We start from the raw sequence: 26,657 nt of genomic DNA, 5'->3' as shown, positions 1-26,657 counted from the left end.
GAAACGGACAACCCAAACAATCAATCAGGTTGCTGGAATTGCTCACTGCTACTGAACTTGGGCTGAAATACAATATATGCGCACGACGCACAGTGAGTCTCCTCCTGCATAGTATGAACTACGGGAAGCCGGGAAGGACAATACTGTTCAGTGGCGAATGTAGAGTTTTATGTGCACAGCAGGGCGGCTGATGACATCGGGCGGAGAGCTGGAAGATAAGTGTCACCTACCTGTCCCCGTGCCTGAGCGACATGGAGGAGCATCAGCACAAGGCCGAGGTAGTGTACACAGTGCCAGGCAGCTGCACAGTAAGCCTACTGTAATGTGGGTGCAGCTGTGGCCACAGTACAGGGCTGACTTATCAGTAGGGGAAATGGGGTTCCATGGCTGAATCGCTCCTCTGTACGGGGCGCTGAAACTCTTTCGCGTACTTTTATATGTAGCGAGAATTTTGCGAACTACCAAACAATGGCGCAGTTTACTCAGGCGGTCAGTCTAGGAGCACGGCTAAATCATATAGTTCGCGGTACCACTGGACGAGCGCTGTTTAAACCATGCGATTAGTGAATGAGCCAACCGTGATTTTCACGCTTGCATAAAATGAGCGACAAGCGAACGGATTATTTAGTTAGTTCTCCAATCGTTGGTCGTGTTTACACAACGATTATCGCTCAGATTCAGGCGATCCAGCGGTATTAGATTTTTAATTTTTAATAATCGTTGCACGTAAAAGCATCTTTGGGCCGGGGTCACACAAGCGGATGCACATTTGCACGTACTTTTGCGCAGTGAGTGCTGCATTTTTGTGCGCACAAGCTATTTGTATTTGCATACGAATTGAAAAAATAGAACACAAATATGCATCGCCGATGTGCAAAAACACATCCGCTCTATCACGCCAGCCTTAGACTTGTAGTTTCCCAACACATATCATTAACCCCTTAAGGACATGGCCTATTTTCTCCATTTTTCAAAAGCCATAACTTTTTTTTATTTTTCTATTAACACCGCTATAAGGGCTTGTTTTTTTGTGTGGCGAACTGTAGTTTTTATCGGTGCCATTTGGGTACATAGACTATATTGTAAAACTTTTGTAATTTTTTTTTTATGATCGCAGGGAGAGAAAATGCATAATTTGTGGCATTGTTTTTTGTGGTGCTTTTTTTTTTTTTTTTTTACAGTGTTAGGGCTTATTCACGCCGATATACGGCGTCCCTTTCTGCAGGGGGAGGAGGCTGGAAGATCCGGGAGCAGTGTTCTGAGGTCCCTCCCCCTCTCTGCCTCCACTCCACCCCCTTTCCACCCCTCTGCACTATTTGCAACCCTTTTTTTTAAAAAGTTTGTTTTTCTAAATTGCTGCAGTTAGGCTGGGTTCACACAGGGTGGAAGTGCCACGGAATTTCCGGGCGGAAGGTCCGCACGGCAATTCCGCCCGCGTCTCCCAATCCCGGGATTAGACAGCAAAGTGGATGAGATTTTGCAAAAATCTCATCCACATGCAGCGGCCAATCCACACGAAAACTGACATGCAGCGCAGAATCCGATTTTACAGCACATCAATTCTTTTCCGCGGCGGCCTTTCCCCTCTCTATGGGGAGAGAAAGCCACAGCGGAATGCCGACGGCGAAAGCACTCCAAAACCCATGGCTAAAGGCCGCGGGTTTTGAAGCTGCGTTTTTTTGGTTCGGCCATTCCGCGAGAATTCCATCCTGTGTGACCCCAGCCTCAAAGCTCTGAAGTTCTATAACTTTTTTATTTTTCCATGGACGGAGCTCTGTGAGGGCTTGTTTTTGCGTGATGAACTGTAGTTTTTTATGGGTTCCACTTTGGGGTACATACAACTTTTTTGATCACTTTTATTGCTTTTTTTTGAGAGGCAAAATGAAAAAAAAAAAAAAGCATTTTGCCTCTGTTTTTTTTCCCACGCTTTTTGCCTTGCAGGTTAAAATGTGTGTTCAATTTGTTGTGTGAGTCGTTACGGGTACGATGATACCAAATATGTGGGATTTCAATTTAAAAAAAAACTTTTTTATACTAATAGGGTAAAAAAAAGCACAAAAAAGGGTTTTTTTAACCTTTTTTTTTTTAAATTTTGACACTGTTCTGGCAATGCAGGATGCCTGTATCTGGCATCCTGTTGCCATGGCAACCTGTCGGGCTCTCTGCAATTATATCCCGAGAGTCCAATAATGTCACAGAGGGAGTGCACTTCCTCTGTGAACCCTTTACATGCCGCGATCTACATAGAGTGGAGTGTAAGGGGTTAACAGCGGGGGTTGCTGTCCTGATACACCCCCGGTGTTGCAGCAGGAGGCTGGCTAACAGTGACAGCCAGCTCCCGCTGCCAGATAGTGTGGGATCTCTTCTGATCTTGCACTATCCACAGGGCGTAACTGTACGTCCTGTTGCGCTAAGTACCTCCCTGCCAGGACGGACAGGTACGCTTTGTGGCGAGAAGGGGTTTTCCAGGGAAACACTATTGATGACCTATCATCAGGATAGGTCCTCAATAGTTGATCGTCCGAGGTCAGTCGCTCAGGAACCTGACCGATTAGCTGAGCTAGTGCATGCTGCCAGTGCCGCAATAGCACAGAGGTCGGAGCGGAAGCAGCAGAAGCCTCTGCGCCGACCTCATTGTAGTGCTGGTAACTGCAGGTATGGCCCTCATTGATTTCACTGAGTGTATACGGTGCACAGCCATATTCTTAACACGGACCGTATGCAGCTTACTTCTCCTGTCGTTTACCCAGGACTGCGGCCTCATTCTGTGGAATAATGTATGAAAACTAGCAGGCATGTTACTCGTGGCCAACACTTATTCTGGAGCAACGACTGAATAAGAACAAGCAGATTTACCAAAAATGCAATAAGTAAAAACTGAGTTTCATGTATCAACAATTCAGGTCACTGCTTTAAAAGGGCTTCTGAAGAATTAGCGCTAGAATCTGATTGGACGGCTACTTCAATAGTCCCTTCACCTGTTCTAATAAATCTAAATCTGATGTGATTGGCTGCCTGCCATGTTTGTTTTTGTGTGTATTAGGGTGGACTAAGCCTATTTTCATACACCCTACTTTCACATCACACAAATCTTGCACGATTTTCTCGACCGTGTGAAACCGGCCTAACATGGATGTATGCGCAAAAACACCTGCGTAAGCGCAGCACATTTGCACTGTGAATGATGCCCTTTTGCCAACATTTTTGCGCATATTACTGTTGCGCTTCCAGTGTGCGAGACACAGCCGCACTCCCATTAAGCCTAATAAGTTCCACATGTGTTCTTTTTCCTGCGAAATTGCACAATCGCGCAGGTATTGAGTGTGCACACAAAAATAAAGCATGCTGCGTTTTTTCCCGCATGTGCATAAAACAAGCGCAAAAACAAATAGAGTATGAACCCGTTGAGATCATATTGTGTGTGCAGATTTTGCGCGCACAAACACGCTGGTGTGAGTTCGGCCTCCTCCGTGCAGTCAGCGGTATGATCTTTACCCCGGAGCTCCGCCTCCGTTTGGATCCATCATATTTTTTGCTCCGAAGCTACCAAGTGAGTCAGACTTTCCATAGACTTTTATGAGGCACCTTTGTATCCATTCTGCCACTTACGGAGAAGCATCCTGTGATTCATAGAAGCCGAAGACCGCGGCTGGGACTATAAAACACCTTCGTGTCGTTCGTTCTTTTTTATTTAACATTTTATTTTACAGTAAAAAGAGAAGCAGTAAAGACCCTTCACACCCGCGTTCGCGCGCTCCGCCTCTTTGCTCCGTTTGTGGAACTGAGAAACCGAATTAAAACTGAGCCGTTTTTTTTGTTTGCTTGTTTTTGGGGTTTTTTTTTCCCCCGCATTCATTTAAATGGAGTTTTCAAAGACAGGGAAAACAAACTGAAAGTTTTCTGTCCGCTCCCGTTCCATTTGTTTTCTATTTTATGAGACGGAAAAATAGCGCAGTCTGCAGCACTGGTTTAAGTCCAAAGTAATAGAAACCACACAGTTTTCCGTTTCCTTTGTATTTTTTGAAACCCTATTGAAATGGATGGGTAAAAAAAACGGTCAAAAAAATGTAGCAGGGAGACGGAACGCCCCAACGGATCCCGGACTCGGGTGTGAGAGGGCCCTTGTCAAGGCAAAAAAATGAGACCGTCATATTGGAAAAGGACAAGGCAGCAATCGGGTGACCAGCTTGACGATAAAACAGTGATGTAGCAGAACTGATGTTGTCACAGATTTTGTAGTATTTACCCCAACAGGATTTTCGTACTTTTCTGAAAAAGATGGAGGGGGAAAGCCTGCAGCCAGATGTTGGGCACCGTTCACATGGGGCTATGGAGGCTGTTTCCTTGTTATGGGGCCTCCAACATAGATGTGGACAAAACTTTAGCTTTCTCTATGGGCCTGGAAAAAAACGAAACAAACGTGGCATCCTTTACCAGCCACAAAAACTGTGATCTTAAGGCTAATTTCACACGGGAGAGCACAATATCAGCCCAAAATCGGGAACGTGCGATTTCCCTGCAGATACGCTGTGCAGGAAATACTTTGCATCATTTCAGGGAAGTAGCATCCTCCGACACAGCGGAAAGCCGCGGCCGAGGATCGGCAAGTGCCTCCCATTGTTTACAATGTGAAACCCTGTGTGCGCCTCTCACGCCATGCAATGGTTTTGTCGGCTTCATTAAAAACAATAGGCGATGCGTTCCGAGGGGACGCCCAAACATAGGACATGCCACGCTTTTTTTTCCCCGCATCGTTTATTTACATGACTCCAAAAGAATCTGGTTGATAATTCTGCGTCTCGTAAAGCACAAATCCTGCATGATTTTCTTGACCGTATGACAGCGGCCTCAGGAGATCAAAGCTTTACGGACACTTCGGCCGGCTCACGGGAGCATGTTCTATTTTACAGTGTGAGAGAGCCCGTTGTTCTCTAGAGGCCTGTAATCAGCGCCGCCCCTACACAATTACATTGTTGCAAAGCCACAGCATTGGAAATGTAAACAACAACCCCTTAAGAGGTGGACTGTGCATGACAGCGTTTTACACTAATGACTGAGTGCGCCCCGGCCTTAGTCTAAAATGAGTTTTTAAAAAATGGTAAGTTCCATCTACTTAAAGTTTTCGAAACAGTATAAAAAGTTGATCAGTACAATTACATGTTGATATGGTTTTCCAGGCAAATACTACCGGTGCCTTATCAACAGGTCCTTAATATTTGATCTTCTGGGTTCCACCACTTGGGGGACCACGGCTGATCGGACGCCCGCAGTCAACACCACAATACACAGTACGGAAGCTGATGCTCTGACTGCTATGTAGTGGACGGCGCTTGTAATTGCAGGTGCAGCTGTCATTGCTTATAATGAGAGCGGTGCATGTAATGACCTGTGCTGGCCACTACTCAGAGGGTAGCGCTAACTGCCTCCATTCTGTATTCCCGTGTGTTGTAGTGCTGAAAGCGAGTGCCTGGACCCCAGCCAAATAGTAGTGTTTCCTTGGAAAACCCCTTTAGGAAAAGCAAGGTGATAGATATAGTCAAAAGAATTCTAACCAAAAGGTGGTATTGAGAGGGCCGGACCACATCATGTGCCAGACGTTACTGCAGGAAAAGGAATCGCTCATGTATAGGACTCCATTTAAAAGAATGGGATTCATGTTTGTGCGCCATGCTATGCACAAACCTTGCACAATTTTCTCAGCCGTGGGAAAGCAGCCTTATGGCTCTTTCACATGAGTGTATTGCTTTTCAATCGGCCATGTCTCAGCCGAAAATCACGTGAACGGGCGCATAAATCTGCCGTTTGTGCGCCCGTTCAGACAGCCCGGGTATGGCGCATATATGCCGAGCCCAGAATGAGGGGGCATCTTTGCTAAACTGCCTCCCCCTTTCTGCCCATTCGCCGACTCTTGGCAAGGAAGGGGGCAGGAGCTAGTGTGCTAATCTTCCGCCCCTTGGAATCATTCCTAAAGGATTCATTAGGCTTCCTTCACACACTTTTTATGGCAGTTTTTGACCCTCTGAAAAGCTTAATGTAAATAAAGAACAGCAATCTTCATTTTTTTTTTTTTGTATGCTTTTTTCCGTTTATTTTAGTTTTTTCCTGTATAGAAAAGTTTATGCATAAAAAGCCAAACCCAGAGCCCCGGTATGACTAGAGAGAAGCACCATGACACCATGAGTTATTCCAAGGAATCCACACCGCACTGAATAAGAGCTGGGGAGCGTGCGGGATCAAATTGGATTGGAAAGGGTGAAAGATCTCATAGGAAATAGTGGTCGATTCCTTGCAGGTAATCATCCAAAAATGGGAACCGCATTGACATTTTTTTTCAAATCCAGTGTGTTATTTCTACGTTCAAGTTCCATCATATCAATATTGGACGGAGCTCTACGTGAAGATCGCCGGTGTGAATGCACCCTAAGGGCTGTTTCACACGAACATATATCGGCCACCGTTTTCACGGCCGGCCGCTATACGCTACGATCTGATGCATTGGATTCCAATGGCCGTATCCTTGCGGCGTAAAAGCGCCTGGCCGGGCCAATATAGTGCCTAGTGCTTTCAAGTCCTGGAACTATCTTTCCGGCCGGAATATGTCGGCCGCTGCATAGGCTTCTATGGGAGCCAATGACAGCGGCCAGAAAAGGGAGGTGGGAGAGAGTTTAGCAGCATGACTGCTAAATTCCTTCCCTCTTCTCTCCTCCCCTCCGGCTAAGCTCCACCCCTCCCATTGCTGGCTGCAGACGAGGGGCAAGACGGGTGCTTAGCTCCGCCCCCATTCCGCCCACTCCCATTGCAAATAGCTGGAGGGGAGGAGAGAAGAGGTGAGCTGGGGAGGTTAGGGGAAGCAACGGCAATCCGGCCTCGGTCTATATGCGCTGTGCTGTCTGAACGGGCACACAAGTATTAGATTCGTGCACCCATTCACACGTTTTTATGGTGCCGATGAGCGCACGTAAAAACACCTACGACCGTGTGAAAGAGCCCTAATACAGATAAGGGTCCCCGTCTGACCGCTGGTATCCTGACACAAACTTCCAGCAATGTAGGAATCTTTCTGATTGTTTTATATAATATTTTCACCAAGTAATCTTACATGAAATGTTTTCTCCGCTCCGAGGCTTCTGCGTGACCATCATGTGAAAGGGATAAATGTCTCCGTCTTTTATATGAAAGCTATATTTTATGCTGGTAAACGCCCTTGGATACTTCCCCAGACTCGCCACAATACTGCGTCTCATTAGTGCTTATCTGCATATTGTATCCTCGATGACCATGTGACTTGGCATTGATTTCCTATTGGTACATGGAACGCTCTGACTGTCTTATTTTAGCTTGTGTTTTCCTCATTGAAGTCTCTAGAGGCTTTAAAAAAAATATGAGGTGCCATTACAGTTTTAAAAAATTAGCACACGATCCACAGTGACTGGAACTCATTGATTTCAGTGGGTTAATTTACATAAGCGTGTTTTGCACTCATATTTTGTTTGCGCAAAACAACCCAGCATGCTCCGTGTGCACGGAGAGCACATATTGACCTAATTACACTAATTGCTTCACCCCCCCCCCCATTGATGTTTGGTGCACAAATTCGCAGAAAGATTGAACACGTTCTGTTTTTTTACACGCCAAAATCCGCACATGTCATAGAACCTATTGAAATCAATGAGTTCTATTCTGTGCGTATGGCGCAGGCAGACCCCTCCGTGCGAAGCCGGCCTAAAACATGCTCATGTGCGTGCAAATATGCAGCGTAAAAGTGCCTACACCTGTGTGACACCGGCCTGAAGGTAGAAAGTTCTCAACATCAGCTTGACAAAGGCCGTTGTATCGGCCGAAACGTCGCTCCGCCATTTTTTATTCCTGGATGTCCAAATAAAGATGAGTAACTTATCTTTTAGAAGATGCCGAAGAATTTTTTTATGGTGCTGCTTCTTATTTATCTATGGATACCCTGCTGTAGCCTGACACTGACAGCCGGCGCTATCTGGAGAACCCCCTTAGGGCTTATTCAGACGGCCGTATATCGACTGGGTATTCACGCCGCTTCATATACCTCATCTCTCTCTGCAGGGGGAGGAGGCTGGAAGAGCCGGGAGCAGTGCTCTGAGCTCACGCCCCCTCTCCGTCCCTCTGCACTATTTGCAATGAGATAGGTGGGGTGAAGTTAAAGGGGTTGTCCCGCGCCGAAAGGTTTTTTTTTTTTTTTTTTCAAACCACCCCCCCCTCCCCGTTCGGCGCGAGACAACCCCGATGCAGGGACTTAAAAAAAAAACCGCACAGCGCTTACCTGAATCCCCGCGCTCCGGTGACTTCTTACTTACCGGTTGAAGATGGTCGCCGGGATCTTCTCCCTCGGTGGACCGCAGGGCTTCTGTGCGGTCCATTGCCGATTCCAGCCTCCTGATTGGCTGGAATCGGCACGTGACGGGGCGGAGCTACACGGAGCCGGCATCCTGCACGAGCGGCCCCATTGAGAAAAGAAGAAGACCCGGACTGCGCAAGCGCGGCTAATTTGGCCATTAGACGCCGAAAATTAGTCGGCTCCATGGAAACGAGGACGCTAGCAACGGAGCAGGTAAGTGAAAAACTTCTCATAACTTCTGTATGGCTCATAATTAATGCACAATGTACATTACAAAGTGCATTAATATGGCCATACAGAAGTGTATAGACCCACTTGCTGCCGCGGGACAACCCCTTTAAGTTGTGGGACTTAGCCCCGCCCCATCCCACCTCCTCCCATTGCAAATAGTGTCGGGGGTGAGGAGGGGGCGGGAGCTCGGTGCACTGCTCCCGACTCTTCCACCCTCCTCCCCCTGCAGAGAGGGACGCCGTATGTTGGCCGGCGTGAATACCCGGCCGATATACGGTCGTCTGAATGAGCCCTTAAGCTGTTTATCTGTTACTGTAGTTTTGCGGGGTTTCTGGAGGTAAGGGATCCCCTCTTGATATTTGATGCAGACCCTGCTAAACCTTCCCCTGCTCTGTCCCAATGAGGGCACGACAGATATCTACTGTTCACCCAGACATAATGGTGGATATGAGACTATATGGGAAGATGGTTACATGAGAAGCTCATCACAATGTATTATCTTAGTTATTTCATACCTGTTAAACGCTTCCTTTTATTTACAGATGTCTTTCAGTGGAGATGAAGCAAGCAGCGTTGTGAAGGAGGTAAATCCGTGGTGCATCTGTTGTAGGGGGTCATAATAAAGAATTCATAAATACCTTTATTTGCAAAACAACCTACTAATATACCCTTCTTTCCTCCTCCTACTGAAGGCTGCTGTTTGTGTTGGTGGTCTGTTGTGTTTTGATGTTTGTGCTTTTGTTGTTCTTTTTCATATAAACATGGTGTCTGTGCTGTAGACTCCACACAACAAAGCTGCTACAATAAACTGTACACTACATTTGTCTATTCATGTGGAACATAGTTTTCCGATATGGATTTGGGGGCATAATGGGGATTTTCAGATCTGTCATGATTTGGATTTTCACTTTACAATGACTTTGTGGAAGTCCAAGACGAATGCCCAACCAGAGCTGCCATGACCAGTTGTGTGAGTTGGCGATCACTGGCTGGAGCTTCGTGCCATCATTCCCTGTGTACAGATATAAAGTCTTGTGGATCCTTCTTGTCCCATAATAAAGCAATATTTGTTTAGCGCAATATTTACATGTAAGCAGATACATCCTATCAGATGCAAAGATTAAGCATTAGTAGCCCAAGTACGGAGAGGACATCCTGTTCAGGGTGGTCGTCCAGCGGCTATTCATTACCAGTTCCTGCTTGTGTCATCGGTAAAAGCAGCTGTTCAGAATCCAGCTCTGCGCCTCAGATCATGCAGAACAGCTTTTTCTCAGCTTCCACACCATCTTTATCCATGGATTTCTTTGTATAGTGTGATATAAGGTTCCTTACAATGTATCCAGGCTGTATATACTGATAAGCTGGGATCTAGATTTCGGTTCACATTGTAATTCTGTATCACGAGGCTTTGGCTTGTTTTGTGGCATAGTAGTGTAGGATAAGCACAAAGCATTTTGTGTTGTAAGCCCCGGGATCGGGAAGTATTTACTGACCAATTGTTTCCTGACCCCTACTATTATTTCCCGGTCAGTGAACTTGTATTTGGAAAGGCTTGCAGCTTGGTCATCATCTGCTAGTAGAAAGCCATAATCTCGGTTAGTTATATTTACTACCTTCATGTGAACTGAGAAGGTCACTTTGAATAGTCAGCATTTTCTATTGTAGGTCATCCGGCGCAGTACTACACGGTCATTTGAGGATATAAGGCTCCTTTTACGCTAAGCAAAAACTGCACGATTCTCGTTCGCACGCGAGCTGGTGACGTCATCAATGGCTCGTTTGCGCAGCCTGTTTAAACAGGCAGGTTTATCTTTGAGAATCGTTCACTTCTCGTTCAGCGTTTCCCGTTACCATATGCAACACTGACCGAGCGCTGTTTAAACGGAATGTTAGAGGAATCGTCCTTTTCCCAAGAATCTCCTGACTACAACTAATGGTGTGTGGGGGATGGACATGTATTGTGTGACACTGATGGTCGGTATCCCAGATCGTGGGATGTTTTTGCCAAATCTTGATTTTAACACATATAGACCATCTCAGTCTGGGAAGATTATACGACTTTTTAGTAACACTTTTACCTGATCTGGTGATTTCTTTAACAGGAACGACAAGTGAACGAGCCAACAATGATTTTTAGTCCCGCTGATACTGAACGGGAAGTGCGCAATTCTCGTTCGTTGTTGGTTCGCGTTTAAACTGAACGATTATCGTTCAATTTCATTTGTTTGAACAATTTCTTTAAGTGATAATCGTTCTGTCTAAAAGCACCTTGAATGTATACGGTAAAATTTCCAAAGGACTACATTCACCATAGGGAGGCCCGAAAGTTGACTTTTTGAACTCTTGTCAAGACTGGCATGCCAACGCAAACTGTTTTTCAACTACATAAGAAAGTGCATCTGACTGTGCTTTCATATACGGAGGGGCACCGCAAAAGAAAAAGGAAACTATATATAAAAAATGAAAAGAATAATAGCTCATTAAGTCCCCCTCCGGTTTACCGCTATCATGACTGAATCCACATTGCCTCCTCTTGTAAAAGTTTTCTATGCAGATCCCATCTTCCATTTGGACGTATTGCCTTGATATGTAAGCAAGGTGATAGTGTTGTGGTATATATTTATAAACCAGGCATTGGTTCGTCACGTAAGATGTTGCCTATGTGGGCTAAAATCCGTCTCCTAAATTGCTGTGTGGTTTTCCCCACATAGTAGCATGGGAACGTAGCCAAATAGAGGAAATTATGTGTTTTACAGTTAATAGATTCCCTTTTATCACACCATTTATTAGTCATGGCACTCACAAAATGAGTGCTCCTACAGATAAATTGGCACACAAAACAAGGCCAAGTACCCTTAGATGCACTACGACGAGCCAGCATTCTGAGGAGAGGGTGGTACAAGATGGCTGTGTACCAGTCTGTCGCAGAAATGTCTTCCTCTGCTAAAAGTAATGGAAGAGCGTTCTATAAGGCTTCTGCTAAATCCATATCCTCCCACAGCAAATCCCAGTGATGGTCAAAAATCTTATAAATCTCTTTTGACCGAACATGATATGTCCTTATGATCTTAATGACCTTGGTATTCTGAGGACGGGCTCTAGGGACCAGCAGATGGTCTTTTTTCTGATTTTGCTCAAAAGGATATATTTTATTAATAAAATCTCATCAGGGTAACCGCTCTGTTGAAATTGGCTCTTTAGAGCCAATGCTTTCTTCTCAAAATCCGCATCTTCCATGCAATTCCTCCTTAATATCAAGAATTGTCCCTCTTAAGAGGAACAAGATGAAAGCTATTCCAACAGAGGAGCGTTTTTTTTTAGCCTTCTGTTTTCTCTAAACTTCTTGTACCCAATCCCCCTTCCTAGGATTTAAGTGTATTGGGACTTTGCTTCTTTTTTTTTTTTAGTGTATATATGTATACACACACATATGTGTGTGTGTCTGTGTGTATGTATGTATGTATGTATATATATATATATATATATATATATATATATATATATATATATGTGTTGTGTGTCTGTGTATGAAAACACCGTACCAAATGCATGATTTAAGTTACATGGGATTCTAAAACCCATTTCAATAACACATGTAGAGACCGATTTTAAGTGGAGGTAATATGACACAGATGCTGCTGGGCAGAAGTGAACATCTGACAAAGCAACAAGTTTCCATTAGTCAGGGGTTTAAGCCACTCAGCTGCCGTTACTAGCTGGCTCCCAAAACCACCCAGAGCAGGGCAAGAGGTGAAGTAAAACACAAATTTGGCAGGAAAGCTCCCAGCCCAGCAGGGGTCAAAGGGGCAGCTCAGTGCTAATGATTAAAATCCCATTTATTTTGTACAGGGTTTCCATATTTTTATCCACCCTCTGTGTGTGTGTGTATATGTATGTGTGTGTGTGTGTGTGTGTGTGTGTGTGTATGTGTATGTATATATATATATATATATATATATATATATATATATATATATAGTGATATATAATGTGTGTGTGTGTGTGTGTATGTATGTATGTTTGTGTGTGTGTGTGTGTGTGTGTGTGTGTATATATATAATATATATATAATATACTAGTGTCTGTGTGTGTCTTGTGCCTTTCACTTCCATAACATTTCCATCCAATGTCAGGATATCATTAATATTCATTTCTTTTGGTTGTCTTCACCAGGCAACTTGCAAACCACATTGACTACCATTACAGCTTCCACAGGATTGTTACATAGTTTTCTAGACTCCTGAATAGCAAAGTTCATAGGTTTGGTTTCTTATATGTTTTGCATGAAATTTGCCTATACAGATAGAGCGGTTCAGGAGTCTGCAATGAATGATGGGCTTATCAACTAGCTGTCTCCAAGCATTCCCAGAGACAGCTGTGTTTATAGGTTCATTGCAATGTAAGCGTAAAACCTAGATGCTTTATCGGACACTTGCAGTATACATGGGGTTAAAAATGAATGAACCATGTCATTGTTCTTTATCACTGGTACATAATTATTCCTGTGTAGGCTTTCTTCTACATGATGCTGTGTAGTCATTGGCGTAACGAAGACCATGGTGTAGTGTAGACAATGTTTCCATGGTAGACACATTACGTAATTTCAGAACACAACAATGCCGCTATTCATTGTCTGCGACTTAGGAGACCATTCATGGCTGAATACTAGAATTTGAAATGAGTGATTTTAAAGAGAATTTGTCGCCTACTTTTACCCTATAACCTAAGTTTATGGCCTGAAAATAGGCGACCCGCTGAGAACGGGGATGTAAGTGTTATACTTACCTTCCCCGTTGTTCCCTCGGTGTCAGCGCTGAAAGCCGCCGCCGCCGCAGTGCATTGAGCGGCGCTGCCAAGTAGTTACCCGTTAAAATTAGAACAGGTGAACTTCGTTTCGCTTTCAGCACTGACACCGAGGGATTTGTCGCCGCCAATTGCGCTGTTCTTTATGTTAAACAGCAATGGATAACCCAGTGGAATCGGAAAACGCTAATATGCACATAGCCTTAGATAAACGCTTATTATATAGCTCTTTAATATAGTCCATAATAAGTGTACATAAATTTTAAGAAAAAACTCAATTACCTATATTTTCATTGCCCTAAAACTGTTCTTTTTACGATAAAATTGAAGCTAATGTTTGTTCTCCTAATCCAGTGTGTAGACGTCATCCTGGGTGGAGTGGACTACGACGAAAGTAGAGTCAATGAGTGGATGTCTGCCGTGGTTGAACAATCTTTAAGCCTTCTAGTAAAGATGGAAAAAGCCTTTAAATATATCGGTAAGGTAACGTATGAAATGGTTTATGAATGGGATAACGTACTGTCATGGATGGCAGATCCTTGTGCCTGTGTGTTCATGTATGCAGCTTTGTACTTGGCCTCTCCTGGGTTCAGAGCCCCGCAGTCTCTGTGCACCACCATCGACGCTCCATAGTACTGTGCGTACGAACATACTCTCCCCAGATATCAGTGCTTCTGGTGGGGAATACCTTCATAATTCATTTAATTTAGCGTGCTATTTTTTTTTTTTACATTGTAGTCCTATGGAATCTTATAGAAAAAACTATCATAGAATAATGATCCGCGCCACCCAACAGCAAGTAATGAAGATGGACTCGCCTGGTGCATAGCGGGACCCCTACTACAAAGAGGGCATCCCGCCTGCACCGATGATCCTGGTGTGCTTGTAGTCAAACAACTTGTGTAGTCCTCCCAACTATCCCAACGTGAAAGGGAGAGCAGCAGAACAAAAAATCCCCAATCCAAGTGGGGAATAATGAACCAAAAGTAAGAGAAAAATATATAATGTCCGCGCTCCTGCTGTGGACTGTGTCAAGGAAGCTGCTTTTCCACAAAGTCTTTCAGACTAATTCCCCGAATAACATTTATTTAGTTTACGACAATCAACATGAAGTCAAATAAAAGTTCATAAACAATTGCAACGCATTTCGACGAACTGTAAGACGCCCTCCTCAAGCTTCTGACATACGCTTCTGACACATGCGCAGTTCAGTTGGTTAGCTAAGTAACTGTGGCAACCTGACGCTTATGGATTACGTCAGTGTAGAATCGACTGCCGTCCTGCACGATGCGCCTGGATCATAAGGGCAGTATATTATATAACAGCTCCATAGTCTTAGCACATAAAAATGGCACAAATATGTGTCGATGGATGATGCTGTATTTGATTGACATGGGGTGGGGGACACAGCCCGCTGGACATTAGACTAGTTTCTACTGCTGTAAGTAACAGGAGCCACTGCGGGTGAACAGTGGGGGCTACAAGAAAAATAAGGCCGCTCCCACACAGGTGCTTTTTTCCGCAATTATCGTAGCGTTTTCAGCGCCACAGTATAGCGCTCCCATTGTTTTCAATTGAACCCCCCAGACAGGCACTCGATTGCGGCGCTGGAAAAAATTCTTGAGCGAAATCTGTTCTATTTTTCGACGTTTAGTGCACCTCATTGATGGGGAGTGCTAAAAGCGATGTTGCTGCCGAAAATAAAAGTAAATTGCGGCAAAGCGCCACGATTGAAACTACGGCGCTTTGCCGAATGCCTGTGTGAGGGAGGTCTAAAAACAGTGGAGGAATCTGTAGGAACGCAGCTGTGAAGGTAAGCAGCCCTTCCTTCTTATCAGAGCAGCTGACTGATCTTTTTTTGAAGTTATGATCACAGAGAAAAACCATGTGGATTTTCACCCGAAATTGACTCATTGCGTTGCACTGGATGAATTCTGCAGTGAAAATCCTCAGATTTTCCACAACAAATAGAGCATGCTGTGGATTGAAAAATCTGCCGCATGTCTATCTTGCGCCTTGTTTTTTTTTCTGCTGTAAGCGAGAGGAGTTTGTTAATACCCCATTTACTTACAGTCTACTGCACATTGCTGCCGACTGTTGGCTCGCATTCTACAGACAAAATTCCACGGTGTGTGAACTGGTCCTAAGTGGAGCCCTGGTTTGGCATCCCTTTAATATTATCATAATTAAGTAAGAAATGTCTTAACTCCTTCTACAACATTTCACTGTTCAAATTTATATTTTCACTCCTCTGTCCTTCATGACATCACCTAATGGAGGTTGTTCCCCGCCTTCTGTAGGGAGAGGAACACAGGTTAAATAATCCCTCCCTGCAGAACCACCCCAGTATTTTCCTGTCTCTACAAAGGGAAGCCTGCAGAGGGGGCTGTCGTTACAGCACTTACCATGGGAAAATAAGATGGAGGATTGGTCGGGGTCTGTGAGCCTCCTCCCTTCTAGAAGATCCATTTGCCAGCACTTGTCAGGACAGAGGTCCCCTGGCTTAACACACGTTCCTTTCAGCTGACATACAGGAGCAGTGTGTGAGGAAAGTCCATTTCTGGTAGCATTGGACCACACACGTGGTGCAAAATGGGGCAGCAGTGCCGGAAGTGGGCTATCGCATTAGCTTATACATAAGCCCGCGAAAGTAAAAGCTGCCTTCTCTATCGGGTCTCAATAAGCATAGGTGAGCAAGTGGCAAGAAAGAGATGTGATTAGAATCAACACCCTTTCCCTCCTGTTCGGTATATGAGAGACTGAGAGAATTCAGGTGTCTGTATTGAAATCCGGCTTCTCTTTCGATTTTTCTATTATACCTATTAAGATGGACCAGCAAACTACAGGGTTCCCTGAGTCTGGTGGACACGCAACAACTCTCAATACTGTGAGTAGGGTCTATGGCCCATAAAAACCAATGCTCCTTTGGTTCTGGTACTAATTCCCCTTCTCTTAGGGAGAGACAGAAACGGCCACAAAAACAAAGTTAAAAATGGGGGAAAAAACCTAAAAAATGTAATATATGTAACATCCGTTTGGAAGATGTATATAAAAAATTATGCCAAGAAATGTATTGATCAAGTGTTAAAAGAGGCCAAAGCTTCCCTTTAGGTAGGACATTAGATCCATTGTAAGGGAAGAGATTCAGTCTCCAAGAATGAATTTTCATTTTCTCATGCCTCTGTTCGTAACAAGCCTCCTAGGAAGAGACCTAGAGTGTCGTATTCCTCTTCTTCCAAGCTTGAAACTCTAGATTATGTTTCAGACGTGGGATTGGAGGAGGGTGAAGAGATGTGTTCTGATCCAGATCAGAATGGCAGAAAATACTACTTTGATTCAGATGATATTGACACCTTATTGAGAAGGATAAAAAGGCAAGATCAGTCCAGACTTGGATAGAAAGTTTGAAAAAGCTGCATATATGAAGAAGGGGTTTCCAGAGGATAAACCACGTAAGAAGCATCAGGTTTTAGGTTGTTTTTTTTTTTTTGTTTCTTGGACTGCATTCTCCTTCCAAAGTGTATAATTGGAAGGGTAAAATGTGGGTGGATCAGGAAAAGGCTTCCTTTCAATCCCAATTCCAAACCTGGAACCTCTTCCAAACATGACTACTATTCTGTGTGGGGAAATTTATCAAACTGTCTCCTTCAGTGGAGAAAATTAACCCAGAATCCATGAGTCTACAGATAATGGAAATTGGCTACAAGATAGAATTTTCTCCCCCACCCCCAGAAAGTTTCAGATCACTCTTCAGCAACAATTTCTTAAAGACATCCAAGATTTCATTGCTTTGGGAGCAATTGTCCAAGTCTCGCAAGATCAGCAAGGAGGAGGTTTCTGTTTGAATCTTTTTCTAGTAAAAAAAAAATCCTTGGTCCTTCAAAATGATGATAAATCTAAAGCATCTGAATAAATTTGTACTTTACAGAAAATTTAGGATGGAATCCATAAGGACCATCATCACACTGATTCCTCAAAACTCCCTTATGTGCACAATAGATCTGAAAGATGCCAACTTTCATGTCCCTATATACTAGGGGTACTGGAATGCAAATAAGGGAGGTGGAATAATACCTCCACAGTGCCACTCATTGGAAGGCAGCATTCCTTCAAGCCAAAGTTAGACTCTTTATATAAGCCTTGTAACAATGACTGGGACTGTCCAGGTGCTCTCCCTAAGGAGAAAAGATTGTGTTTCTGACCCTAGTGGTACCAGAAATACCACAAGTTTGCCATTAGGGAATGCAGACCAGTCTTCTATTTCAGTGTCTTCCTTTTTGGCATCTCATCTGCTCGCAGCGTATTCAGCAAAGTAGTGATAGAGATGGTGGCTTTTCTCGGAGAACAGGAGATAAGCATCTTTGCATATCTCAATGACTTCCTTCTAATCACAAGCTCCAAGGCAATTCTAAATGACCATTTGATACTGACTCAGACTTTGTTTCAAGACATGTGATGTATCAGAAACTTTCAGAAGTCTGATCTCAATACCTTAAGGCAAACATTAGTTCTAGCAGTTTTACTGAATCAACCACTCAATGTACTCTTCTTCCAGCAGACAAATTATTAAAGATCATTTCAAAATATCTTCATTCCAGAATAAAAAGGCCACTACCATAACATCTTGTATTTTGGCAGTATAGTGGGCCCAAGCTTATTCCAGAACTTTGCAGCAAAATCAGTCCTCCTGGGACAAAAAAACAAGCCCCTCTAAATATAAGGATAAGAGCAACTTCAAAAGTAAAACATTTCCTTTGCTGGTGGAAGGAAATTGCAAATTTATCTCAAGGAGTAGAGTTGATCCAGGAACCTCTATTGATAATAACCACGGATGCAAGCGAAGAAGGGTGGGGACCCCTTTTTTAAAAACAAATTTCTTCAAGGAAGAAGGTCAAGGGAAGTCTGAGTAATGTCTTCAAATTTTCGAGAACTAAAGGCCGTACAGGAAGTGCTATTCCGATTTTTAGAGAATCAAATCCGATACCATCACATAAAAATACCTTTAGACATCATTGCCACAGTTTCCTTTCTCAGACATAAAGGAGAAACAAGATCCCCATTTCTACAAAAACTAGCTGCAAAAATCTTCTCCTGGGTCAGAAAGATCAGTCTGGAAAATATCAGAAATACATCTAAAAAGAGAGGAAAATATTGCAGTAGACTTCCTCAGCAGCCAGAAGATACAGCTAGGAGAAAGGTCTCACATCAAGAAATATTTCAGGATGCTGGTATCCAAGTTGGGTCTTTTCCAGATAGACCTTTTTGCATCAAGGAAAAATGACCAGACTACCAATTTATTTTCCCTACACCCCGAAAAAGACACCCTTTCGCAAAACAAGGACATAGAGTTGGCTTATGCCTTTCCCCCATTTTCAGTAATTCCTCAAATTCTTTGGATGTTGTATAGGAGCAGAGCAACCCTCATTTTGATAGTTCCTTTCTGGACGAATCGTTGCTGGTGTCCAGTTTGCAACTGTCTGACTTTGGAAGCTCCTTTAATATTCTAATCAGGGGCTGGACCTCTTTCTTCAGGGCCCAGTTCTCCACAAACATTGAGAAACTCAAATTATCAGTATGGATCCTGAAAGGCAAATGATAAAACATAGAGGTCTTTCAGACAAAGTCATAACAACCCTTTTAAAATAGTCAGAAAGAGGTCACATCGTAGAAAATACTAGAAGGAATTTTGTGACTGGAGAGGCTCTGATCTATCAGATTTCCTAGATCTGGATATTCCAATGATTTCTTACAGGTTGGACTAAACAAAGGTTTCAGTAGTACTACTTTGAAAGTTCAGATTGCAGGTTTTTCTAGCTTCTATGTGGTCCCTTTAGCTGAAGCTATATTCATTTCCAAATTCCTAAAGGCTGCTGATAGATTAAGGCCTCCTAGGAGATCTAATGTGGCAGCCTGGGGCCTTAATACAGTCCTGACAGGGTTAACTGATTTCTCATTTGTACCCTTGTCTAAAAGTGACCTTAAGCACCTGTCATGGATGGCAGTATTTTTGCTGGCTATCACTATGGCCTTACAGAGTAGGAGAAATACAATCTATCTCTATTAATGATCCATTTATGAAAACTTTGGAGGACAAAATAATAATCAGACTTGAACTGGTTTATTCCCAAGGTTGTTTCTGATTTTCGCCTCCACTAAGAAATTATTCTTCCCTCCTTTTGCTATAAAGCAAAAATAGGGAAGTGGAAATATTTCATACTTTGTAAGTCAGGACAACAAGCCTAGAATCCTAGCGGCTACGAAACCTTGGATACTAGACAACAATCTAGTTATTCAATTTGGGGGGGAGATAAAGGGCAGAAAGTCAAAAAGCACTCTAGCCAATTGGATAAAAAAATGCTATTGAAGAGACACATGAAACCCAAGGCAAATCCCCTCCTAATTTAATAGAAGCTCATTCCACAAGAGCCGTTTCTTCTTCCTGGCCTGAAAGAGCATCAGCTTGAAACGGCATTTGGACGAAAAGTGTTACAAGCAATTGTCCCTCCCTAGACCACTTATCTGTTAGATCTCCATTGGGTGCTGTCATGAAGGGGGGTGGAGTGAAAAAAAGAGAATTATCCTTACCGTTAATTCGGTTTTCATGAGTCCTTTCATGACAGCACTTCTAGTTCCCGCCCTCTTAAATGTTTTTTACCAGTACAATAGACAGTTTGGAAAGGTTGCTATCTTCCGTTATAGTAATTAAAAAAAAAAAAACCTGAGGTGGTTCTGGGGGTGGGATTATTTAACCTCCCTGTGTTCCTGTCACTACAGAAGGCAGGGAACAACCTTTTATTTGGTGCTGTCCTGAAGGGCTCGTGAAACACCAAATTAACAGTTAGCGTTAAATTAAACAAAAAAGGGAATTATGCTAAGGGGTTAGTCACACATTATGGGCCAAGAACTTTTTTTTTCCAGTCATTAAAGGGGTTGTCCCGCGCCGAAATGGGTTTTTGTTTTTTTTTCAATAGGCCCCCCGTTCGGCGCGAGACAAACCCGATGCATGTGTTAAAAAAAAAAGCGTTTAGTACTTACCCGAATCCCCGCGCTGCGGCGACTTCTTCTTTACCTTACTAAGATGGCCGCCGGGATCTTCACCCACGATGCACTGCGGGTCTTCTCCCATGGTGCACCGTGGGCTCTGTGCGGTCCATTACCGATTCCAGACTCCTGATTGGCTGGAATCGGCACACGTGACGGGGCGGAGCTACGAGGACCAGCTCGAGCGGCCCCATTCACCAGGGAGAAGACCGGACTGCGCAAGCGCGTCTAATCGGGCGATTAGACGCTGAAATTAGACGGAGCCATGGAGACGAGGACGCTAGCAACGGAACAGGTAAGTGAATAACTTCTGTATGGCTCATATTTAATGCACGATGTATATTACAAAGTGCATTAATATGGCCATACAGAAGTGTATAACCCCACTTGCTTTCGCGGGACAACCCCTTTAACAACAAATTAATTGTGGGTTAAAACTTCACCCAAAAAAGGAGTGTGTGGTTTTACCATGATTTGCCACAGTTTTTGATGCTGTAGCAATAAAACGTCATCAAAAACTGTGAAAAACACATGGCATTATTTCCTCTGCAGTTTTTAGCTGCACGTTTTGAATAGACCCATAGAACTGAGTTAACAGGTGACATGTCTGACAGCAAAATGAAGAAGAGCTCTGTATGTTTCTAGAGAGAACCAACAGAATTTTAAAGATGACATGAAATAATTAAAGGGGTTTTCATGGGCAAAGCCATTGGTAACTTACATTAACATCATACTTCATGCAGAATTATGCGTTTTCTTCACCCCCCCCCCCCCTCTCTTTAGGAGGATCAGCAGCCACAGCTGCCTGTCAATAGGATTGGTTGATGCAGCTGTGGCCAATGTTCCTTCTGTACTCCACAGTCCATTCCAACCACACATAGCTTGAGAGCGGTCCTAAATATGCTGAAACTTCACATATTTGGCCAGTTCCCTTTTGTGTCTGAGTGTGATGCAAAAGGTGGAGATGGCAAATAATTTGAAAAAAAAAAAAAAAGTTCTGCCCGAATTTTGGTGTGTGTTTTATTTCCTGTGGTTGAAACCTGATTGAGGAATCCTTAAACAGAACATGCAACCTGAAGAATTGGGAGTGTGGTACCCAAATATTGCCAGACTCTATGTTCAGGATAGGCCACCAATAGTACATCGGCGGGACGCCACTTTGGACTCCTGTTGCAGATGACCTGTTGCTATGGACGGCTGAAACTGTCAAAGCTCCGTCTGTAGCGAGTGGCCATAGAAGTGAGTAAAAAAGAGCTGCAACATCTAACAAGGCCCCTGCGCTACAGACAGTGCTTTTGGAGTTGCGACTGTCTCTAGCAGCATGTCATTCGCTGATTTAGGGGTCTTGAGCGATGGACCCCTGCTGATCTGTTATTGATGACCTATTCTGAGGATAGGTCATCAGTTTTTAGTGCCGAAATACCCTTTAAGTTTTGTCTCAAATCAGTAAAGCATTATTATTGGTCATGTGTCTTCATCACCCGAGCATGCAGCACCTTCAGGTGTTGCTACAGGTCTGCTTACATAATTATATCACTATAAAATGACAAGGTGTGTCCAAGTACAAACAACTTGTAGGCGGCCATGTCAGCAGCTTACTCATCATCATAATAGTTGAGCAGGGATTTTAAAACCCTGCTGGGCTGGTCGCTTCACTTGATATGTGGAGATTAAAGCTGCGGTCGCCATCAGTCGATGCCATATGTGTTCTATTAAACTGAATATTGGTATGCTGAAACTGACATGCAACAGAACTCCAGAAGGAATATGCAGCACCCTCTTGCTGAATCTTCCCCCCCCCCCCACCCCTTTCTAGAACAGTAAAATAAATGATTAAATACCACCTGTTGTTCTCTTCAAGGTGAGAAGGGGCTACGTACAGAGTCTGAGTCTTCACATCTAACTTTGTTGTATTTTTTTTGGATATAGCTACTGTTCAACTTTAAAAGTTTAATAATATAATCTTTATTTGTATAGCGCCAACTTATTCCGCAGCGCTTAACTATGTTCATGTCCAAAAACCCAGAGGTATCATTAGTTGACCTTGCAGAAAGTGTTTTTTTCCCCTAACCATATAGCATGCATGTCAGGACACTCTGCCCCCTTACTGTCTTTGGAAAGCGTAGCCCCAGTGGAGATTAGTGAAATTGCATGGGTGCTTGATTTTTGACTGCTGTTGGTGGGTAAAGTTGCCGGTGCGCCTGTAATACTTGGGTCTACGTTCTATATAATATGTTAATCTATGCATTTAGTTGCCATACATTACCAAGTATTGTCTAGAAATCTAGTTTTGGATTCACGCAAGAGTTTCTGTTTTAGTTGGTTTGGTTTATATTTTTGGTTGCAGCAAACTATTCAGATGCAGTACGTAAGTTATATTATTCATTCATGGGAAATATATAATTCACATTTTACTGCAGGTAGTTATCCGTTATGTCGTTAAATTCTGAGTCATGCCAGATCGAGATTGACCATTGTATGCTTTTTGGCTTGTTATCTTTCAGTAACCTGTACAGTCATGCAGAAACGGGGAGGCGGTCTGCACACTGCAAGTTCCTCATTTTGGGATAACTCCACTGATGGTAAATCTGAGTATTAACTATTGAAACCTTTCCTATATTCTGTCATATAGTCATTTTCCCACCATGCACTGCAAGGGTTTAACCCCTTCCCTCCCCATGACGTAAGGGTACGTCATGGGAGGCGGGTACTTCCCGCATAATGACGTACCCTTACGTCATAGGGATAGCGCGAGATCATAGCAGATCGCGCGCTATCCCGCAGTGGGAGCTGGCTGTCACTAGTAGCCGGCGTCCCACTGCAACTGCGGGGGGCATCGGAGATGCGCCCCACCCGCTGTTAACCCCTTCCCTGTCGCGATCTAAGTAGATCGCGGCAGGGAAAGGGTTCACAGAGGGAGCGCGCTCCCTCTGTGTCTCCAGCCGGCTCTCACGATAACATCGGCGTCCTGCACTGCCATAGCCTATGATCGCTATAGTAAGAAATAAAGCATGGCAGGGAAGAAGCCCTGCCATGCCTTATCGCAGCGATCAGAAGTGCTACAGTAAAAGTCCCTCAGAGGGACACAAGTGTTGTAAAAAAAAAAGAGTAAAATAAAGTTCAAAAAATAAAAATGTAAAAAAAACAATGTTAAAAACCCCTTTTTTTATGCTTTTTCTCATAGTAGCCTAAAAAAAATTAAAAACCCCACATATTTTGTATCGACGCGTCTGTAACAACGTTTACAATAAATTGAATGTGCTTTTTATCCTGCACAACAAAAAGTGTAAAAAAAAATGTTAAAAAACTGAGGCAAAATGCTAATTTTTAGCATTTTGCCTCCCATAAAACGCAATAAAAGTGATTAAAAAAACCGTATCTACCCCAAAATGGTACCAATAAAAACTACAGCTCGTCTCGCAAAAAATAAGCCCTCACAGAGCTCCGTCCATGGAAAAATAGAAAAGTTAGAGCACTTTGAATGCAGCGAGTTTAGAAAAAAATAATTTCCAAAAAAAGGGTTTTTATTGTGGAAAAGTGGAAAAACCTAACAAAAAATAAAAAAAATTTTTTGTCATCGTTGTAACCGTACCGACCCGCAGAAAAAAATGTGTTATATCGTTTATGCTGCATAATTAACGCTTAAAAAAAAAATAAAAAATCTATGGCAGAATTGATGCATTTTCTTTCCCTACGATCATAAAAAAAATAATGAAAGTTTTACAATGTAGTCTATGTATTGTATTTTCCGGACTATAAGGCGCACCGGATTATAAGGCGCACTTTCTATGAGCGCATTATAAGCAATCTTGTTTCATATATAAGGCGCACTGGATTATAAGGCGCAGCACATTAGTGCTGTGCAGGGGCCGGAGAGGCTTCTATCAAGCCTGATAGAAGCCTATCCGGTCAGATCGCGGTTGCTAGGCAGCCAGGGGCCTTCTGAAAGGCCCTAGGGCTGTCTATGCAGAGCGCCTAGCAAGTCGTGCGCTAGATGGGCACTCTGCATAGACAGCCCTGGGGCCTTTCAGGAGGTCCCCGGCTGCCTAGCAACCGCACAGCGTCCCGCGATCTCATTGTGGGACGCTGTACGGGCCCCCTGAACATCGGTTGCAGGCTGTTCTTACAGCGGGCACCCGGCGGCAGCAGTTCTGATGAGCCGCGCCGCTCGTTAGAACTGTTAACACTTTAAATACCGCTGTCAGAGCGGTATTTAAAGTGTTAACAGTTCTGACAAGCGGCGCGGCTCGTCGGAACTGCTGCCGCCGGGTGCCCGCTGCAAGAACAGCCGGCACCCGACGTTGTATGGAGCAGGATCCACCCGCGATCCCGCTCCATACTACTACTTGTTTGACTTGCGAACAAAACGGACTTGTGAACGGGCTCCCGGAACGGAACCTGTTCGCAAGTCGGGGAGCACCTGTACTGTAAAAACCCAAGTGAAGAATAAATTCATAGGCGCACTGGGGGGGGGGGGGGGGAGGAGCATGGTGTGTGCTGTGGTATGCCGCCCACGATAGAGGTAAAGGATCCTGTATGAACCCCTTTCTTTACTGTCGGGTTCATATATAAGGCGCACCGGATTATAAGGCGCACTTTCTATTTCTGAGAAATTCTCAGCATTTTATGTGCGCCTTATAGTCCGGAAAATACGGTACCCAAAAATAATACCAAAAAAATCTACAGTTTGCCACGCAAAAAACAAGCCCTTATACGGCCGCGTCGACGGAAAAATAAAAAAGTTATGGCTTTTGAAAAATGGAGATGGAAAAATATCAAAAATCGCTTGGTCCTCAACGCCAAAATAGGCCATGTCGTTAAGGGGTTAATCTATTTTCACTCACCCAATTTTGCGTCCCCTTTTCACTCAGGTTGCAAATGGAGCATAAATTGTACCCCAACACAGTCCATGCACCCGCATATACATGCTGTTACTTTTCCTGGTAAATGTACCAGAAGTCTCACATACAATCACACACTCTGCTCCAGCAGTCATGGGGTTAATATTATCAAAGGCTATCAGTTCAGAGCCCACAAGGATTAGCTTATTAAAGTTTTAAGCTTTAATACAAAAAGATGCAGTTCTTACAAAATGTTATGTAGAAGACAAAATAAACTGATGCACAAATTCAAGTAAATGGTTATTAAAAAAAGTAGAAAACAGAAGAGCTAACACTTACAGTAAGTACTTAGTCTTCTGTTCTTTATTATTAAGATTAGTAACTAAATTTACAACATTGGTTGATTGTAAAGAATATTGACTTTTCTCTTCACTAAAACCCATGTTGTTTTGTTTTCTTGTGTTCAGGCAGCTGCACAGTGCGATGGGAAAACCGGACCATGTATTGCGTTGTCAATGTCTTTGCTGTGGCCATACACCTATAACTGAATGTCAGGAAAATATTTGCCATTTGCACGCTTTAATGTTAACAAAACGGACACTTGTAAGTTAAGCCAATGATCTGCATTACCAAACTATAGCAGCTTAGCTGTCTATTCTAAGGGCAGGATAAAGCACAGTTCCATGTAGGAATAACACGCTACTGCCATAGCCTGCCATATGATGTGTAACAGAGTATAAACTAGAGAATATATTCAACAATATGCAAACTCTCAGGAATAGAAATATATCAACTAGAAGTAAAACGGAGCACCGGAAAACACAAACAGAATAATCGTAATATAAGTTATTGCTTCTATAATTTGGGAATAACTGCGAGTAATGATTCATGTAAACCCTTATATACATCTAATGCTCATCGCATCTGAGGTCTGTAGTAGCTAATCACCTTAGGACGATAATCTTTTCCATTCCTCTTGGCTATATTATTGCTTTACGTTGGTCATTTATTGCCTTGAGCGCCTTACGGCATGTTGTCATTGACTTGCTGTGGGGCATTTGCACTGCTCTTTAACTTGAAGACATGTTACTTGTATTAATTAATTTGCAACATAGTATAATTTTAAAATATTGAAGCAATTTTACATTGACAGAAAGCAAAAAAAAATTGTATCATGTATACTGCAACATATGTATGGATGTAAAGTTAAAGCATTAAATGCATTCATAACCTCATGTGAAAGTTAAGTCGTTCTTTCTAAGTGCGCATATGAAGCCTCTTGTGTGTGCAATGCGGTGTGCAGTGATGTCTACTAACAGGGGTTTGATGGAATCAGATACTTCACCTTTCCTCCGTAGTCATCATTGTTCTCC

General features: G+C 43.3%; 1 protein-coding gene across 2 annotated transcripts; it reads left to right on the top strand.

The window, feature by feature from the left end:
* Positions 1-66: 66 nt before the first annotated feature.
* On the top strand, positions 67-26,519 carry DYNLT3 (dynein light chain Tctex-type 3). 2 transcript variants are annotated; one of them, XM_066599939.1, is made up of 5 exons: positions 67-281; positions 9,142-9,183; positions 13,757-13,880; positions 22,948-23,025; positions 25,752-26,519. In XM_066599939.1, exons 1-5 carry the CDS (start codon positions 252-254, stop codon positions 25,826-25,828), a joined length of 351 nt encoding a protein of 116 aa, XP_066456036.1. In that variant the 5' UTR covers positions 67-251; the 3' UTR covers positions 25,829-26,519. The 2 variants fall into 2 exon arrangements, with proteins under 2 accessions (XP_066456036.1, XP_066456037.1); XM_066599940.1 differs by having other exon boundaries at positions 73-278.
* Positions 26,520-26,657: the final 138 nt, after the last annotated feature.

The sequence above is a fragment of the Eleutherodactylus coqui genome, chromosome 4, assembly GCF_035609145.1.
Source record: "Eleutherodactylus coqui strain aEleCoq1 chromosome 4, aEleCoq1.hap1, whole genome shotgun sequence".
Taxonomy (NCBI): domain Eukaryota; kingdom Metazoa; phylum Chordata; class Amphibia; order Anura; family Eleutherodactylidae; genus Eleutherodactylus; species Eleutherodactylus coqui.
Note: the sequence above shows the minus strand (reverse complement) of the source record. Positions and strands in the feature narration are given on the sequence as shown.